This window comes from Doryrhamphus excisus, linkage group LG14, assembly GCF_037039965.1.
Source record: "Doryrhamphus excisus strain RoL-2023G ecotype Guam linkage group LG14, RoL_Dexc_Guam_v1.1, whole genome shotgun sequence".
NCBI classification, from domain to species: domain Eukaryota; kingdom Metazoa; phylum Chordata; class Actinopteri; order Syngnathiformes; family Syngnathidae; genus Doryrhamphus; species Doryrhamphus excisus.
Window position 1 is genome coordinate 1,920,250 of NC_136370.1, and position 16,586 is coordinate 1,936,835.

Sequence of the window (16,586 nt, forward strand, 5' to 3'; positions counted from 1 at the left end):
GCTTCACAGTTCTGCAGACTGTTAACATCCTCCTCTTCTCTCTGTCTCCCCCTCACACACACACACACACACACACACACACACAATCTGTCAAAACTGCTGAAGAATTCCAAAAGATAAATAACTGAACCATTTGTATTTGTAACATTCTCATCGGGAACATTCCATTATTCTTTGACATGACTGTTTCTCCACAGAGATGGTCAAAGCTCGGTGTGATGAGATCAACGTTTTTCGGTTCCTTTCTACGTTTAGTCTATTTTTTCGTTGTTGTTGTTGTTGTTGTTGTGTTGTTCTTATTAGGAATGTGTTGGCTTCCGATCCAATCCCATTAACAATAAGCTTTTATTACCAATATGAGTTTATGGCAGGGGTCTCAAACTCAATTTACTTGGGGGCCACTGGAGCTAGGGTCTGGGCGAGACTGGGCCGCATCAGGTCCCCCCCCCCCCAAAAAAAACGCATTTATTAAAAACTTTTCAGTGCTTTGGTTCCGATTTTCTACAAGAAAAGCTCTGATAAAACATTCCACTGTTCTCAAATATCTTACTTTTTATTTTTCTGCACAAAATAAGATGAAAAATAAATAAACAAATCAAGAATAAAGAAAATCAATCAGTAATAAATAAATACAATAATAATAATAAAACGGCAAATAATAAAAAGTTAAGAAACCACATATAGTTGGTGGGTAGACAATTTTTTTTTTCATATTAAAATGAACAAAGCATTATTAGAGCCCTGTAGACATGACAAAACACGACTATAGTCACATTTATACTCTTTTTATTTACAACATATTGCGCAACTGCAGGGTCTTGAGACACATGCTAACTCGCAAACTAGACAGCTAGCCACCTAAACAGTAGCCTTCAAGTTATTTCCTTTCAACTTAAATAGCCAAACACTTACCACTTCCACACGGATAGGGAGGATAACTATTAACAGTTATTTAACCTTTAACATGAACATTAATCAAACGTAATGAGGTCATGATACAGTATATAACAGTATAGCAACATATATAGCAGTATAGCAACACTAAATTCATAACACAGTAACTTAACTCTCAAAATGAGAAAAAAAAAATTCCATAATGCAGTGTGTCTGAGTAAGGCATTTTTTATGTGCTGCAATGACGTCAGCCTCCCTCTGGGCTTTGAACTCCGCACTCTTCAGAGCCATCCGTTTTCTATGTTGCTTATCCTCCAATGAAATACTTTCCTCAAAATGATACATGTTTGTATATATTCACAAGGTATACCTTTCGAGTGTGAAGTTGGTGTGTGATGAATTTAATGATTTTTAGAATACTGTCAGTAAGGCAAAGAGACCATAGAACAGGGCACACGGGTAGGCCACCAACAACTGCTGGCCCTCCATAGCCAGGGTGGAGATGAAAATCTTGGAGGCTGAGAAACTACACCAGCAAATCACCACCAAAGCCAGAAGTGTGCCAAGGACACCCCTGCAGATACAATGTCAGAGGGGGGGGGGGGCATTTGTGTCATCTGGTGTATTAGCGCCATGCTTTGTTTAAGCAGACCTACGGTACAGCATGTGGAACGGCTTGTTGTAATTTGGGGGGAAATAGGTTGGGAAAAAGTTTGAATACTAATACCATAAAGTCAAAATATTATGGGAATGTAAAGCAAAGTTTAAATAGCACAGAACTCCTGAGAATGTATACAGTTAATTTTTCAGTATGTGGAACTCGCATGAAAAGGTTTGGACCCCCCCACAAACATCTGATTATTGTTTTGTACAATCATTCCACCATGAAGAAGGAAGTCTGAGTGTATGTCAACTTCTGCAACAGTACATATACACTGTGGAGGACTTCATGAAGGTACTTACTGCAATGAGTAGACAACGGCGAAGGCAGAGAGGACAACCATGGGCAGCAGGCAGTAGCCCAGGACGCTGGCCACGCAGCCGTAAGACACCGCCATGGAGCTCATCAGGCTTAGCAGCCCGTACATCACTATACAGCTTGTAGCACTGATCCCATACACATAGGCAAACTGAGCTTTACCTGCCTGCAGTTGGCATGAGAAATACATATATGAATATATAAAGTATAATCACACACTATATGGACTTTCAGGGGTACGTTGACGTTACTTACCATCATTAAAGTGAAGCCCAGTGCAACACAAAACAAAATGGGACCTGTCAAATCAGTTTCGTTCATAATGCTGCCATCTGCTGGCTTGAAGGGGTTCAACACGGTCACCGTCTTCTGCCAGATGTGATCAAAATTGATGCCAAGTTCTGGGAAATGAATTATGCTTATCACTTTAGTAAACGCGAACTTTATTCTTTAACTCTCATTAACTCACACTCCTCGCTCCGTGAGATATAACAGCCAACTCTCAGCAGAACAACAACAACAACAACAACAAAACCCCTTTCCCCTCGCTCTCACCCCTCCGGGTGGCAACCACTCCCATATTAATCGTTCCGGGGTGAATTATGTACCGGCAACTTAGCACTACACAAGTTAGCTTTCAGGCACATGTCACGACTTAGCGAAGTAAAGTGGGGGGAGGACCAACAGGTTAGCAACTGACATCAGCAGGTGAACACAGACAAACTAACTGACGAAAAAAAAGTGTTTTCTCTTGGTTCAGTCGTACATGGAGTGACTGTGACACGCTAGCAAAAAAATCCTAAATATCAGCTCAGCCAATCGACGAGCTTGTGGGCGGGCTCAAGGAAACGGTTTCCGCTTGGTCTTAGCGCTCGCCGTATTTAGCCAACTTAACTTAACGTAACTTAGCCAAGCAGCTCCCTTGCGTTATGTTTCCTTGGCGGGTCGACCTGACTTCATTAAATTCACATATTTGATATTAATTAGTGTTATTTTAAAAACATCCACTTGGTCTGTGGTATATCCCAAATCATTTTCCTTTGCACAAATATAAATATATATTTTATATTAATTAATATATTTATATATTTATATAAATATAAATCCTGTTTAGCACCCCCAAATAAACACTGCAGTGTTTTACCCTCAAGAAGCGGAGGCTCTTCATCTGGAAAATCCGCTCCTTTGGCCTGGACAGGTTGGTAGATGTGCTCCATGGAAGGTTGGGCAACATCTGGCATGAAAGCGTCTGTTTCACTGAAAACAACATGAGTTGCTACTAAATGGTATTCAATTGCATATCAAGTGCAGTAGAGCCACTCTTTTCGTGGTAGGTTAGCGCCAACGGTGAGAAACGCCACAGGAGGCCATGAACCCAAAACGCCTACCTCGCTCACAGTGCAACCAAAAACATGATGGGTGACACGAGTGAAACATACACTGTGACTACACCACAAAGAAACTTACCCAGCATGCCCTGCACATGTTACGTGTTACATTAATTGCAAATCCGCCGCCAGGTCTCTATTTGGTGTTCAAAATAATAGCAAAATAGCAAATATGTGGCAATACTGTAATACAATAAATACCGGAAAACTGCAAATACTGACTCGTTATCATAAACATAACTTGCAGACTCGTCGTAGCCAAAGGCCAGAGTGTGACCCTGCTCGTCAGTGTGGTATCCCGTCTGGTAGAAGTCCTGCTCGAACTGCTGGAAGTCACCCATGCTGCCAAGATAAGATAAAATACAAAAATATAATGCAAATTATACACATTTAAAAGGTAAAATTTACTTTAAAAAGCACAAAAATCAGTGATGAAGTTTGATGAATTTATTCATAAAAGTCAGTTTAATAAATTGCATATGCATTATTACTTCAAATGTTGCAGCTTTACTCTATCATGGTTTTTCAGAAATATATGAATTGGTAAATCATGCTCTTTTGGCCTATTATCAGTAAAAAAAAAACATACATTTGGAAAAAAAACAATACATATTTTTGCCAAAAATATCTATTTTCAGGCATAAAAATGCTTAAATTAGCTGCCTATTGCAGGTTTGAATGATCTCACAACAGCAGGGGTCTCAAACTCAATTCACCTGGACCGCATCAGGTTTTCCAAAAAAAAAACAACAAAAAACACACATTTATTAAAAACAGAAAAATGAATAAACTTTGCTTTGGTTCCGATTTTCTACAAGAAAAGCTCTGATAAAACATTCCACTGTTCTCAAATATCTTACTTTTTATTTTTCTACACAAAATAAGATGAAAAATAAATAAATCAATCAAGAATAAAGAAAATCAATCAATCAGTAATAAATAAATATAATAATAATAATAAAAACTTAAGAAAGCACATATAGTTGGTGGGTAGACAAATGATTTTTTTCAGATTAAAATGAACAAAGCATTATTAGAGCCCTGCAGACATGACAAAACACGACTATAGTCACATTTATACTCTTTTTATTTACAACATATTGCGCAACTGCAGGGTCTTGAGACACATGCTAACTCGCAAACTAGAGAGCTAGCGACCTAAACGGTAGCCTCCAAGTTATTTCCTTTCAACTTAAATAGCCAAAAACTTACCACTTCCACACGGATAGGGAGGATAACTATTAACAGTTATTTAACCTTTAACATGAACATGAATCAAACGTAATAATTTTTTCTGGGTACATGATACCATACAGCATCCATATCAAACTTGCGCGGGCCGCACTAACATTAAACTTTCATATCAAGGCGGGGGCCTCAAACTAGTGTCCTGCGGACCACATTTGGCCCGCGGGCCGCGTGTTTGAGACCACTTCCACTTCCTGTCTAACAAATTTACAGCAACACACAAGTCTGTTTTTACAATTACAAATGCTTAAACTACAAAAAATCAATTTATAAATAGTTGTAGAAATTCACTCATCATGTGTGTTTCAAAAAGCTCACCTGATGGATTTTGCAGCGCACAGCAAACAAACAGCATAGAGGGCCTCTCCTCTGCCACTTCAACAGATATGTTGTCTCTTCAGGAGGAGTGAGACTGCCTGTGGAGAAGTCTATTAATAGTATGCTATATTTGCACTGGCACGGCTGCTACCACCTCATATTGAAATGCTTGATTTCTTATTGACACACATATATGTCTTTGTTTATAACATATGTACATACATGTTTAATACAGCTTCAGTTATAAACTTGATTGATTCATTTACATCCAGCTGTCACTGGGTGGGTTTCATTTGGGGATGACAATCAGCACCAAATCCTAAATGCGACACAGTGGGTGTGATCAAAGTTCTCCATTTATGTGCTTTTCAGAGCGTCTGTGTTATTTTATTGACGTGCCTTTTATTTTGAAGGCCTGACTTTACCGGCTTCCGGATGCACAGACTTCCGACGATGAGTGTAATACCGGAAGTTGTGCTGGGCTGTCAAAACAGGAAATTATTTTTGTAAATTAAAGCTAAAAACAGGAGCTTTCGTTTCCCAGTGAAAGCAGGGGGGCTAACAGGTATGTACATATACGCTATTGCGTCCTTTATGCGCACCTTGACGCGCAGCCTTGACTCTCGGCAACAATTTCTTTCCACGAGCGGAAAGAAACAAGCAGGTCATGTGATTCGTGCTCGTGACGGGTTGCGCTTCTGCTGTACAAAATCAATCAAAGTTCGAGAATAATTCAGACAAAGCAGGTATTTGAAGCGCCTCGTTACTTAAAACCTTTGTTTTCAGTTATTAAATGACTTAAAGTGTATGTAACATGTAAGTGAAATGAGGTGACTGTAGAAGGCTACGGCTAGTTAGCTAGCTTGCACGTCGTTAGCATTGACGTTAGCATCCTTAGAAATGGACGTACTGTGAAGCTCAGCTGTTTGTTGTGTTCTTTTCTTGCTTGTCATCAATGATGGATCTTTACTGTCCTAGACTCAGCAGAAACTTTGCATGAAACGGAGAGGACACTTCCCACCATGGCGGATGTGAGTGTTTACTACTATTTGTAGTTATTAAGTTATTGAAGTATTTAGTTAGTATTGCAGTTGTAAATTCATCACGCCTTTCAATCAGTGTAGAAGATACATTCATATATTTAGTTCAATGCAGGAATAGTCTACACATCTAAAGGTGGTCTGTGTTTTTTGACATTTATGGTGACATTCTGCTTCATTTTGACGTGTTTTTCTTTGTTTTGCACAGGACTTGAAGAGATACCTGTACAAACAATTACAAAGGTGTGTACGAGGGATGTAAGAGCTTTTTATTTTCATGTCCAAGGTTGGAGTAGATCTGTATAAAGGAAAACTGCACTTAAAAAAGGGTATTATTCACAATCCTTACGCGAGACATGAACACTCACGTCTTTCTCTTTTCTGTCCGTTCTAATATATAATTAGATGGCTATTAAAACACCTCCAAAAACCTCTAAGAACATTTAACATATTGTGACCATGTAGTAACAGGTACATTTATGATAACATGTAATACTTACAGTATTTTGCCCATATTTTGGAATAGGTACGTCCTGTTTTGTATCTTCAGAACACACAGAAAAGAGAAAGACGTGTTCATGTCTCACATAAAGATTGTGGATGATGGCCGACATTCCCAAAAGTTGTTTTCCTTGAAGGGATCACATTTTTCTAAATTGTCCTCTATGTGCTGTCATGCAGCGTTGAAGGTATTCATGCCATTGTGGTCACCGACAGAGATGGAGTCCCAGTTATCAAAGGTCAGTCTGGTACCCTCATCTTCTACCGGAAGAAGATGAGGACATCTTTGGACATGTGGAACTGGGAACTGATTATATGATGCACTCAATTGTAATCTGATGCATGTTCAAATGAAATAATACCATTACCATTACATACAACAAAATGAGTACACGGTATGAAACATCACAATGAATGTCTACAAACTCCCTTAGGTTCTTACGTCCTTGATTATCACCCATTCCCATGTTTCCGGACAAAGTCACAAGTAAATGTGCAAGCAATGCCTATTTTGGGTTTGGGATACGTTGATGTGAGTCAGCCAGTCCGAGGAGCACGGAGGTTGTGTTCCTGCTCCGTTCATATTTCTCTAACGGCAGAATTTCAGGGATTATTTGGTTCTTCTTTAGCTTGTGGACTCAAGCTGAGTGTTTCCCTGATTGTTATTAGTTATGTTAGTTTTTCACACATCACATCACAACAAGTAGTGTGTGCGCTCGTGTGTGATGTTGATACTGATGCAGTACATGTATTCATCCTGCAGTTGCCAATGATAATGCTCCCGTCCACGCGCTGAGACCGGGCTTCCTGTCCACCTTTGCCCTGGCCACAGATCAGGGCAGCAAGCTGGGCCTGTCCAAGAACAAGAGTATTATCTGCTACTACAACAGCTACCAGGTCAGTGAGCAACCCTACCTGCTGTCCAACATCTGCGGATTGTGGATTTTGTACCTGTGAATACATAATACATTCACACACAAAGTATACATTTGGAATAACTTTATGAATGTAAAACTATAAAAATGGGTTTTGGTTTTATGAAATTTTGGTTAGAGTCGGATTAATGATGCTAACCAAGGTATCATATATGGACCAGGATGTGGGAATTTGGTCCCCACCCAAATAAATACATAATAAATTCATACACAGAGTATACATTTGGAATAACTTTATGAATGTAAAACTATAAAAATGGGTTTTGGCTTTCTGAAAGGAATTTTGGTTAGAGTTGGATTAATGACGCTAACCAAGGTATCATATATGGACCAGGATGTTGGAATTTGGTCCCCACCCAAATAAATACATAATAAATTCATACACAGAGCATACATTTGGAATAACTTTATGAATGTAAAACTATAAAAATGGGTTTTGGCTTTCTGAAAGGAATTTTGGTTAGAGTTGGATTAATGACACTAACCAAGGTATCATATATGGACCAGGATGTGGGAATTTGGTCCCCACCCAAATAAATACATGATACATTCATACACAGAGTATACATTTGGAATAACTTTATGAATGTAAAACTATAATAATGGGTTTTGGTTTTATGACATTTTGGTTAGAGTTGGATTAATGACGCTAACCAAGGTATCATATATGGACCAGGATGTTGGAATTTGGTCCCCATGCACCCAAATAAATACATAATAAATTCATACACAGAGCATACATTTGGAATAACTTTATGAATGTAAAACTATAAAAATGGGTTTTGGCTTTCTGAAAGGAATTTTGGTTAGAGTTGGATTAATGACGCTAACCAAGGTATCATATATGGACCAGGATGTTGGAATTTGGTCCCCACCCAAATAAATACATAATAAATTCATACACAGAGCATACATTTGGAATAACTTTATGAATGTAAAACTATAAAAATGGGTTTTGGCTTTCTGAAAGGAATTTTGGTTAGAGTTGGATTAATGACCCTAACCAAGGTATCATATATGGACCAGGATGTGTGAATTTGGTCCCACCCAAATAAATACATGATAAATTCATACACATAGAGTATACATTTGGAATACATTTATGAATGTAAAACTGTAAAAATTGGTTTTGGCTTTCTGAAAGGAATTTTGGTTAGAGTCGGATTAATGACGCTAACCAAGGTATCATATAATGACCAGGATGTGGGAATTTGGTCCCACCCAAATAAATACATAATAAATTCATACACAGAGTATACATTTGGAATAACTTTATGAATGAACTTTATGAACATACAGCACGTGGGACACTAAATAACACTTATATATACACTTATACACAACAATACATGCATCTGTACTCAGTGGTGTCGGTTTGATAGTAACCCGGATGTAGATGTCACATGACAAGCGTCAGCTGGCAGCCAGAAGCAATCATTGGCTCCTGCTGTGGTACGTTCTACAACGTTCTTTCTGGATCAATAAAGTATCTGTCTGTCCATTTATGTAGATCGTGCAGTTCAATCGGTTACCCCTTGTCATCAGCTTCATTGCCAGCAGCAATGCCAACACAGGTAAACATCTACGGAGGTCACCACTCACTGGGTTCCTCTTCCTTTTCCGTGCACCTTTTGGAACGAGTCTCCTGTGTCCTCAGGCCTGATCATGAGCTTGGAGAAGGAGCTGGCTCCACTAATAGAAGAGCTGAGGCAAGTTGTGGAAGTCACATAACGTCTGACCAACTATTTGAAGCCTTCAGGAGACTACAGTGGAACCTTCTGTCAAAGTGTCCCCATACTCACGGATTCCCTTCCTTTTGGTTTGTTGATGTATCTTGTGGGGAAACCTGCTCGAACCCCTCACCTGCATCATTGTTCTTCTACTCTATGTTGGGGAAAACAGGTTTTATGTGTGAATGCAAGTAATAAAAGTTTGATTTCATTACCAAATCTAATCTGCTTGTATTAAGGTATCCGTGTACAATCGCTGGTGGAAGCAAGTGAAGGAAGAAGAAGACAGAAGAGAAACGGTCTGAAACACAAGGCCCTAGTGGAAGTGAGTAGACAGAACACTATCTCCAATCACAAACGACAATTTGTGATAACGATAACGACCAGCCATAGCCAAGCACAAAACAGCAATGGTTTAATAATAACTGCAAAGTGGCGAGGGATGACTATCGGTAAAATGGAATGGACACAACACATTTGAAGTACAATAACAGACTTTGTTCACTCGAAACATAATTTTAGCAGTTTTACAAAACAAGTGCTGCAAGGCATGCTGGGAAGTCAGAAACAGTCCCAGTGATGCTGGCTCTCCCAATGTCTTGCTGTACTGTTTGGAAAGTCCTCCCCCATGTTGTCCTTTGATCCCTTCATAAACGAAGAAATAATTTAGCCTCTAAGAAATAAACGAGGCACGGACATCTTGGCTTCACACAGTCCGTGATCATCGTTCAATCTCCAACGGAACGCTAACGACTGCCGTTGGCTGGCGGAAGCTCCACTCCATTGTATTTCAACGACAAGGCATTTGACACCACAAAAGCCCCCCCTCATTTAGAGGATGGATACTTCCAGTTGAATACTTGATGCGGCCCGGACTTGTTCCATGGGTTCATATTCGGTATCACGTGGGAACTTTTCAATGCGGACGGTTCTTGGGTGCAGAGCAGTGATGGGCTTTCAGTCATTGGCCTTTGTGTGCCTGGGACTAGGATAAAGCAGGGATGGTGAAAGGGATCGTGTGGACATGTTTGCAGTCTGTTAGTCGGAGGTCAAACATTGCTCAAGGGACCCCCTTTTTTACACTGTCCAAAACTGTAGTTTTACAGAAAGATGCGCCATAAAAGAGCTCACCAACTTCCATCTGAGGATCTTGATCCACTCATCTGCCTCCACGCCAGTCTTTGCACAGAGATAAAACGTCCTCTCAGGAAACACCAGACTGGAAGGTGATAGCAAGATGATACCTTGGTTAGCGTCATTAATCCGACTCTAACCAAAATTACTTTCATAAAGACAAAACCCATTTTTATAGTTTTACATTCATAAAGTTATTCCAAATGTATACTTTATGTGTATGAATTTATCATGTATTTATTTGGGGGAGGAACTAGCATGCCGGTGCCAAGCGGACATGTTAAGCAAAGGGGCGGAAACCACTGCACCCCCCCCCCCCCCCCCCCCCATCCCCACCTGTTTCCTTCTGTTCATCTTTTCACTTCCCATTTCACAAACACCGTAAATGACATATGTGGCTGCAATGGGAAGTGAAATACACAACAAATCCATCTTTACCAGAAACAGTTGATCCTTTGCTGAGAGTAGTCAAACTGAACGGCAGAGCACGCCTTCAGGTCCTGGGTCCGAATCGGATCCTCGTACTGCAAGAGACAGAGACTACAACTTACACCTCCAGCAGGACTGGAACCAGTTCACCAACCAGTGGTGGACAAAAACTCACCATTTGGTCTTTGAAGTATTTCAGTTCGTATCGGCTTAGTGTGAACCATCTTTGCTTCCAGCTCTGCAGATCATAAAGAAGGATTCCACTACACGTAGAACTGTTGCAGTACAAGACAAGCTTGAGTAGGTTCCTACCTTCACAATAGCCCCTTGTTTCAGGAGGTATCCTTCTTTTGTACCTAGCTAAAAACACAACCATTGACATAAACGGGTCAGTCCAGTTCTCGGTTTCACCAGCCTTTTCTTTGGCTCTTCTTTGTGTTTGCCGTTTCCCTCGTCGACGGTCTGGAGAGTCCGTTACATGAACCACTACACCACCGATTACTACTTACCAACTGACGGATGGACGGATTGCTATGCTAACAAAGCAGAAGCAAAAGCATCAAATCATTTCACGTCAAAAGTATCGACCAATCAATCACTTGCATCATCGCCGACCCGTCGTTCCCATTCAGTGCACCGCTCACAGTAGGGAGAACATCCGTGGACAAAATAAAAAAATGATGGAAATTCCTGGAAAATTAAATCGGCACCAAGAACTTAGTTTAGGGCTTTTCTATTCAGTTCAGTCCCAATTGGTGTCGTGTGGGAACTTGTGGGAATCAGCACATTGAATTCATATCAAACCCTTCATGACCACGGAAGCACCCAGGAGTTACAATACTTAGACTAGTTGGAATAGTTAGACTAGTTAGACTAGTTGGAATAGTTAGACTAGTTGGAATAGTTAAAGTAGTTAGACTAGTTGGAATAGTTAGACTCGGACTAGTTAAACTAGCTGGACTAGTTAAACTAGCTGGGCTAGTTAGAATAGTTGGACTAGTTAAACTAGTTGGAATAGTTAGACTAGTTAAACTAGTTGGAACAGTTAGACTAGTTGGAATAGTTGGACTAGTTAAACTACTTGGACTAGTTGGAATAGTTAGACTAGTTAAACTAGTTGGAATAGTTAGACTAGTTGGAATAGTTGGACTAGTTAAACTACTTGGACTAGTTGGAATAGTTAGACTAGTTAAACTAATTGGAATAGTTAGACTAGTTAAACTAATTGGAATAGTTAGACTAGTTAAACTAATTGGAATAGTTAGACTAGTTGGAATAGTTAGACTAGTTGGAATAGTTAAACTACTTGGAATAGTTAGACTAGTTGGACTAGTTAAAGTAGTTAGACTAGTTGGAATAGTTAGACTCGTTGGACTAGTTAAACTAGCTGGGCTAGTTAGAATAGTTGGATTAGGTAAACTAGTTGGACTAGTTTGAATAGTTAGACTAGTTAGATTTGTGAGACTAGTTGGACTAGTTAGAATAGCTCGACTAGTTAAACTAGCTGGACTAAAACTAGTTGGACTAGTTAGACTAGTTGGAATAGTTAGAATAGTTGGACTGGTTAGAATAGTTGGACTAGTTAAACTAGTTGGAATAGTTGGACTAGTTAAACTCGTTGGAATAGTTGGACTAGTTAAACTCGTTGGAATAGTTGGACTAGTTAAAGTAGTTAGACTAGTTGGAATAGCTGGAATAGTTAGAATAGCTGGACTAGTTAAACTAGCTGGACTAGTTGGAATAGTTAGACTAGTTGGACTAGCTAAACGAGTTGGAATAGTTGGACTAGTTAAACTAGTTGGACTAGTTAAACTAGTTGGAATAGTTGGACTAGTTAGACTAGTTGGAATAGTTAGAATAGCTGGACTAGTTAGACTAGTTGGAATAGTTGGACTAGTTAAACTAGTTGGAATAGTTAGACTAGTTGGATTAGTTAAACTAGTTGGAATAGTTAGACTAGTTGGACTAGTTAGAATAGCTGGACTAGATAGAATAGCTGGACTAAAACTAGTTAGACTAGTTGGAATAGTTAGACTAGGTGGAATAGTTAGACTAGGTGGACTGGTTATAATAGTTGGACTAGTTAAACTAGTTTGAATAGTTAAACTAGTTTGAATAGTTAAACTAGTTGGACTAGTTAAACTAGTTTGAATAGTTAAACTAGTTTGAATAGTTAAACTAGTTGGACTAGTTAAACTAGTTGGAATAGTTAAACTAGTTGGAATAGTTGGACTAGTTATTCCCAGAGCAGACGTTTCCATGCAAACAGGCTTCGGGGTCGTACCGCAGGGGCAGTCGCTACAAGGTCGTTTTCCGTGCGGCCCGTCTGCAGCGCCGTGTGAACCCGCACGGACTCATAGATGGATGGCTCTTCCACTCTCCACGGGTACGGACTCTTCAGGACCAGGAGGGTTCCTGGCATCAGGAGGTTACAGGAGAGCATCAAACATACGAGGAAGTATCATGTGACTGCTTCAATGACTTGCTTGTACTTTGCCTAAGCCTACAAATGACGTATATGAAGTACATGATGTATATTATACTTGACATTATACCAGCCCAGCCTTCTGGCCTCCGGTTCGAATCTCCACTAGTAAGCATCATCGGTATTCGTCAGGAAGGGTTCAAGTTTCCACAATTGGAGGTGGAGCTCCACTCTTGCAAAAAACACTTCCTGTCTTACTCTTTCATTGCTCAATTTCATTTCTGCTGTTAACCTTGGAGCATTAGCATCTAACGTCCACCGTGATCACCCGTGCTTGTATAGTGCCATTGAGCAAATAGAACCATTGGGTGTTTTGATCTGACAAATATTAAGTATGTTTGATCAAATGTAGAATGAATACAGCTTTGGCTTGGACATTAACACGGCGGCTGTTCGACTCCGATGGTAAAAATAGCCGCATGTACTCGCTGACACCGGGGTAGCGTGCATTGCAAGGTTTACTGTGCGTGTAAAGCCCAAATGGGCAGTTTGAGTCCTGACACTTGCATATTACGTATTGTCATTCATAGTATCGATAACCATAGTTTAGTCTGATTGGCTTCTGGCTGCCCTGTTCTCATGAGACGGACTTTATAATCTCGTGCGTTGTCGTGACGCCCCTAATAGTTATACGTAGCATTTTTTTCACTCTGCGGTCCCACTGAGACTTTCACTTCCTCTTAGATTGGCTGTTAAGGACGGTTCTAGGAAGCCGTTTGAGAACGTGGTAAGAACATGAACGAATAGGCCGTTTGTGTTTACCCGTTTCACTCCCAACCAGCGGCTTATTGGCAAAGTGGCTGATAAAGTCCGGAAGCGTTGCAAATGTGCTGAAGCCAAACACATAGGCGTGGTCTCTGCGGGTCACGTGATAATGCTTGACCGACTCCTTTGCCCTGCGGAATGGTTGGAAACAGGAAACAGTGGTTGAGTAATTGAACAACACCAAGATGGCGGTTTTAGTGCTTCAGTGGATTGCGTCCACTTTGACATAGTTACATGCTGAGGAAGGGAACCGCCCACAAGCCCCTCCCTTCAATTCGGAACCGAGACTAAGACCGACCTGACAGACAAGGCGAAGCAGCCAGGGCCTTCGTTGCTGTTTCTCAGGAGGTAGCTTCCATCGCTCCCATTGGACAAGAGGAGCGCCTCAGCGGCGTGACGGGACAGGTCATAGTGGTACCACCTGGAGACATGTGGAGATATTAGGACTTGGACGCTTTCAGTTCTTGGTGCTACAGCGGGACCCGCTTGAGTTGGTCCACTCGTTTGTATCACAACACCTCATCAACATGGCCGACGAACATGATTTGTAGGTGGACACATGGTATGGATAGAACGAGAACCAGAACCTCAACAACAACACAACGCTAACATTCCAAAGCTTTGACACAAGGACACGGTGACTTCCTGTTCAGGAGCTTCCCACCAACAAACAGCAATCCCTCGCCGCTTTGCAGTTGGAATTTTGTTTCTTCAATTTATCACAACTTCAAAATATGTATTATGAAATCATACCGTTTCATGGTTGAATATATATGACACGTATAATATCCATATTTAAGCACAAGTTAAGCATTTCCAAGCATAAACATGGCTAAATGAACAAAATACAATATAATGTTAGGATGTAGTATTACACACTGGCCGCTAGGTGTCAGTAATGTTACTGTAATATTAGGATGTAGTATTCTACACTGGCCGCTAGGTGTCAGTAATGTTACTGTAATGTTAGGATGTAGTATTCTACACTGGCCGCTAGGTGTCAGTAATGTTACTGTAATGTTAGGATGTAGTATTCTACACTGGCCGCTAGGTGTCAGTAATGTTACTGTAATATTAGGATGTAGTATTCTACAGCATCACTAGGTGTCAGTAATATTACTGTAATGTTAGGATGTAGTATTCTACAGCATCACTAGGTGTCAGTAATACTGTAATGTTAGGATGTAGTATTCTACAGCATCACTAGGTGTCAGTAATATTACTGTAATGTTAGGATGTAGTATTCTACAGCATCACTAGGTGTCAGTAATATTACTGAAATGTTAGGATGTAGTATTCTACACTGGCCGCTAGGTGTCAGTAATATTACTGTAATGTTAGGATGTAGTATTCTACACTGGCCGCTATGTGTCAGTAATATTACAGTAATGTTAGGATGTAGTATTCTACACTGGCCGCTAGGTGTCAGTAATGTTACTGTAATGTTAGGATGTAGTATTCTAGTCTCACCACGAGGTGTCAGTAATATTACTGTAATGTTAGGATGTAGTATTCTACACTGGCCGCTAGGTGTCAGTAATATTACTGTAATGTTAGGATGTAGTATTCTAGTCTCACCACTAGGTGTCAGTAATGTTACTGTAATGTTAGGATGTAGTATTCTAGTCTCACCACTAGGTGTCAGTAATATTACTGTAATGTTAGGATGTAGTATTCTACACTGGCCGCTAGGTGTCAGTAATATTACTGTAATGTTAGGATGTAGTATTCTAGTCTCACCACTAGGTGTCAGTAATGTTACTGTAATGTTAGGATGTAGTATTCTAGTCTCACCACTAGGTGTCAGTAATGTTACTGTAATGTTAGGATGTAGTATTCTAGTCTCACCACTAGGTGTCAGTAATGTTACTGTAATGTTAGGATGTAGTATTCTACACTGGCCGCTAGGTGTCAGTAATATTACTGTAATGTTAGGATGTAGTATTCTACACTGGCCGCTAGGTGTCAGTAATATTACTGTAATGTTAGGATGTAGTATTCTACACTGGCCGCTAGGTGTCAGTAATGTTACTGTAATGTTAGGATGTAGTATTCTACACTGGCCGCTAGGTGTCAGTAATGTTACTGTAATGTTAGGATGTAGTATTCTACACTGGCCGCTAGGTGTCAGTAATGTTACTGTACTGTTAGGATGTAGTATTCTACACTGGCCACTAGGTGTCAGTAATGTTACTGTAATGTTAGGATGTAGTATTCTACCCAAGCCACTAGGTGTGAGTCGGCATGAGTTAGCGTGACGCGGCGTGACACTCTGGCCCTCATATCCAGATGTATTTTGGTGGACATGCTAGAGATCTAAAGTGAAGTTAGAATCCCAGTCCTTACCCCAAAGTCTCCAGCTCATCGCTCATTTCCTCGGAGGACGCACGACTGGAGAAACTCATCCCGCCGAGAAGATCCACACACTGTAAAAGCGTCTGCTGATGAGTCACTATTTGCAGGCCTGTCGGCATACAGAAGTGAAACCAAGAAGGCACGCCTAACAGGAAGTACTTTGAACAGGAAGTCAGTCCAGTCATGAAAAGGTAAATAGGCCAGATGAACCAGAAGTGCAAACGTTATGTACTTCTGGTTTCATCCCTGCCAACCACTCGACCACCGTGCAGCCCCATTTCTTAATATTTTTTAAATATTTAGACTCTTCAAAGTAAATGTCCGTCTCATAATTAGGACTTTATTTCCCAATTGACCTTTGAACTTCTATGATATTTCAATATGA

At 40.3% G+C, this 16,586-nt stretch overlaps 3 protein-coding genes across 3 annotated transcripts; 1 reads left to right on the forward strand and 2 right to left on the reverse strand.

Annotated features, from left to right (window-relative positions):
* Positions 1-864: 864 nt before the first annotated feature.
* On the reverse strand, positions 865-5,029 carry LOC131132763 (protein YIPF7). Its single transcript, XM_058078682.2, has 6 exons — positions 4,828-5,029; positions 3,484-3,603; positions 3,018-3,130; positions 2,129-2,274; positions 1,858-2,039; positions 865-1,468 (listed from the first exon to the last, which is right to left on the reverse strand). Exons 2-6 carry the CDS (start codon positions 3,600-3,602, stop codon positions 1,306-1,308), a joined length of 723 nt encoding a protein of 240 aa, XP_057934665.2. The 5' UTR covers position 3,603; positions 4,828-5,029; the 3' UTR covers positions 865-1,305.
* A 437-nt stretch (positions 5,030-5,466) lies between these two features.
* Positions 5,467-9,247, forward strand: lamtor3 (late endosomal/lysosomal adaptor, MAPK and MTOR activator 3). Its single transcript, XM_078796255.1, has 7 exons — positions 5,467-5,573; positions 5,806-5,858; positions 6,076-6,110; positions 6,549-6,607; positions 7,132-7,265; positions 8,814-8,877; positions 8,961-9,247. The coding sequence occupies exons 2-7, from the start codon at positions 5,850-5,852 to the stop codon at positions 9,032-9,034; spliced, it is 375 nt and encodes a 124-aa protein (XP_078652381.1). The 5' UTR covers positions 5,467-5,573; positions 5,806-5,849; the 3' UTR covers positions 9,035-9,247.
* On the reverse strand, positions 8,571-16,386 carry dapp1 (dual adaptor of phosphotyrosine and 3-phosphoinositides). Its single transcript, XM_058078680.2, has 9 exons — positions 16,193-16,386; positions 14,145-14,267; positions 13,844-13,977; positions 12,881-13,011; positions 10,909-10,956; positions 10,772-10,834; positions 10,606-10,691; positions 10,165-10,252; positions 8,571-10,018 (listed from the first exon to the last, which is right to left on the reverse strand). Exons 1-9 carry the CDS (start codon positions 16,384-16,386, stop codon positions 9,995-9,997), a joined length of 891 nt encoding a protein of 296 aa, XP_057934663.2. The 3' UTR covers positions 8,571-9,994.
* Positions 16,387-16,586: the final 200 nt, after the last annotated feature.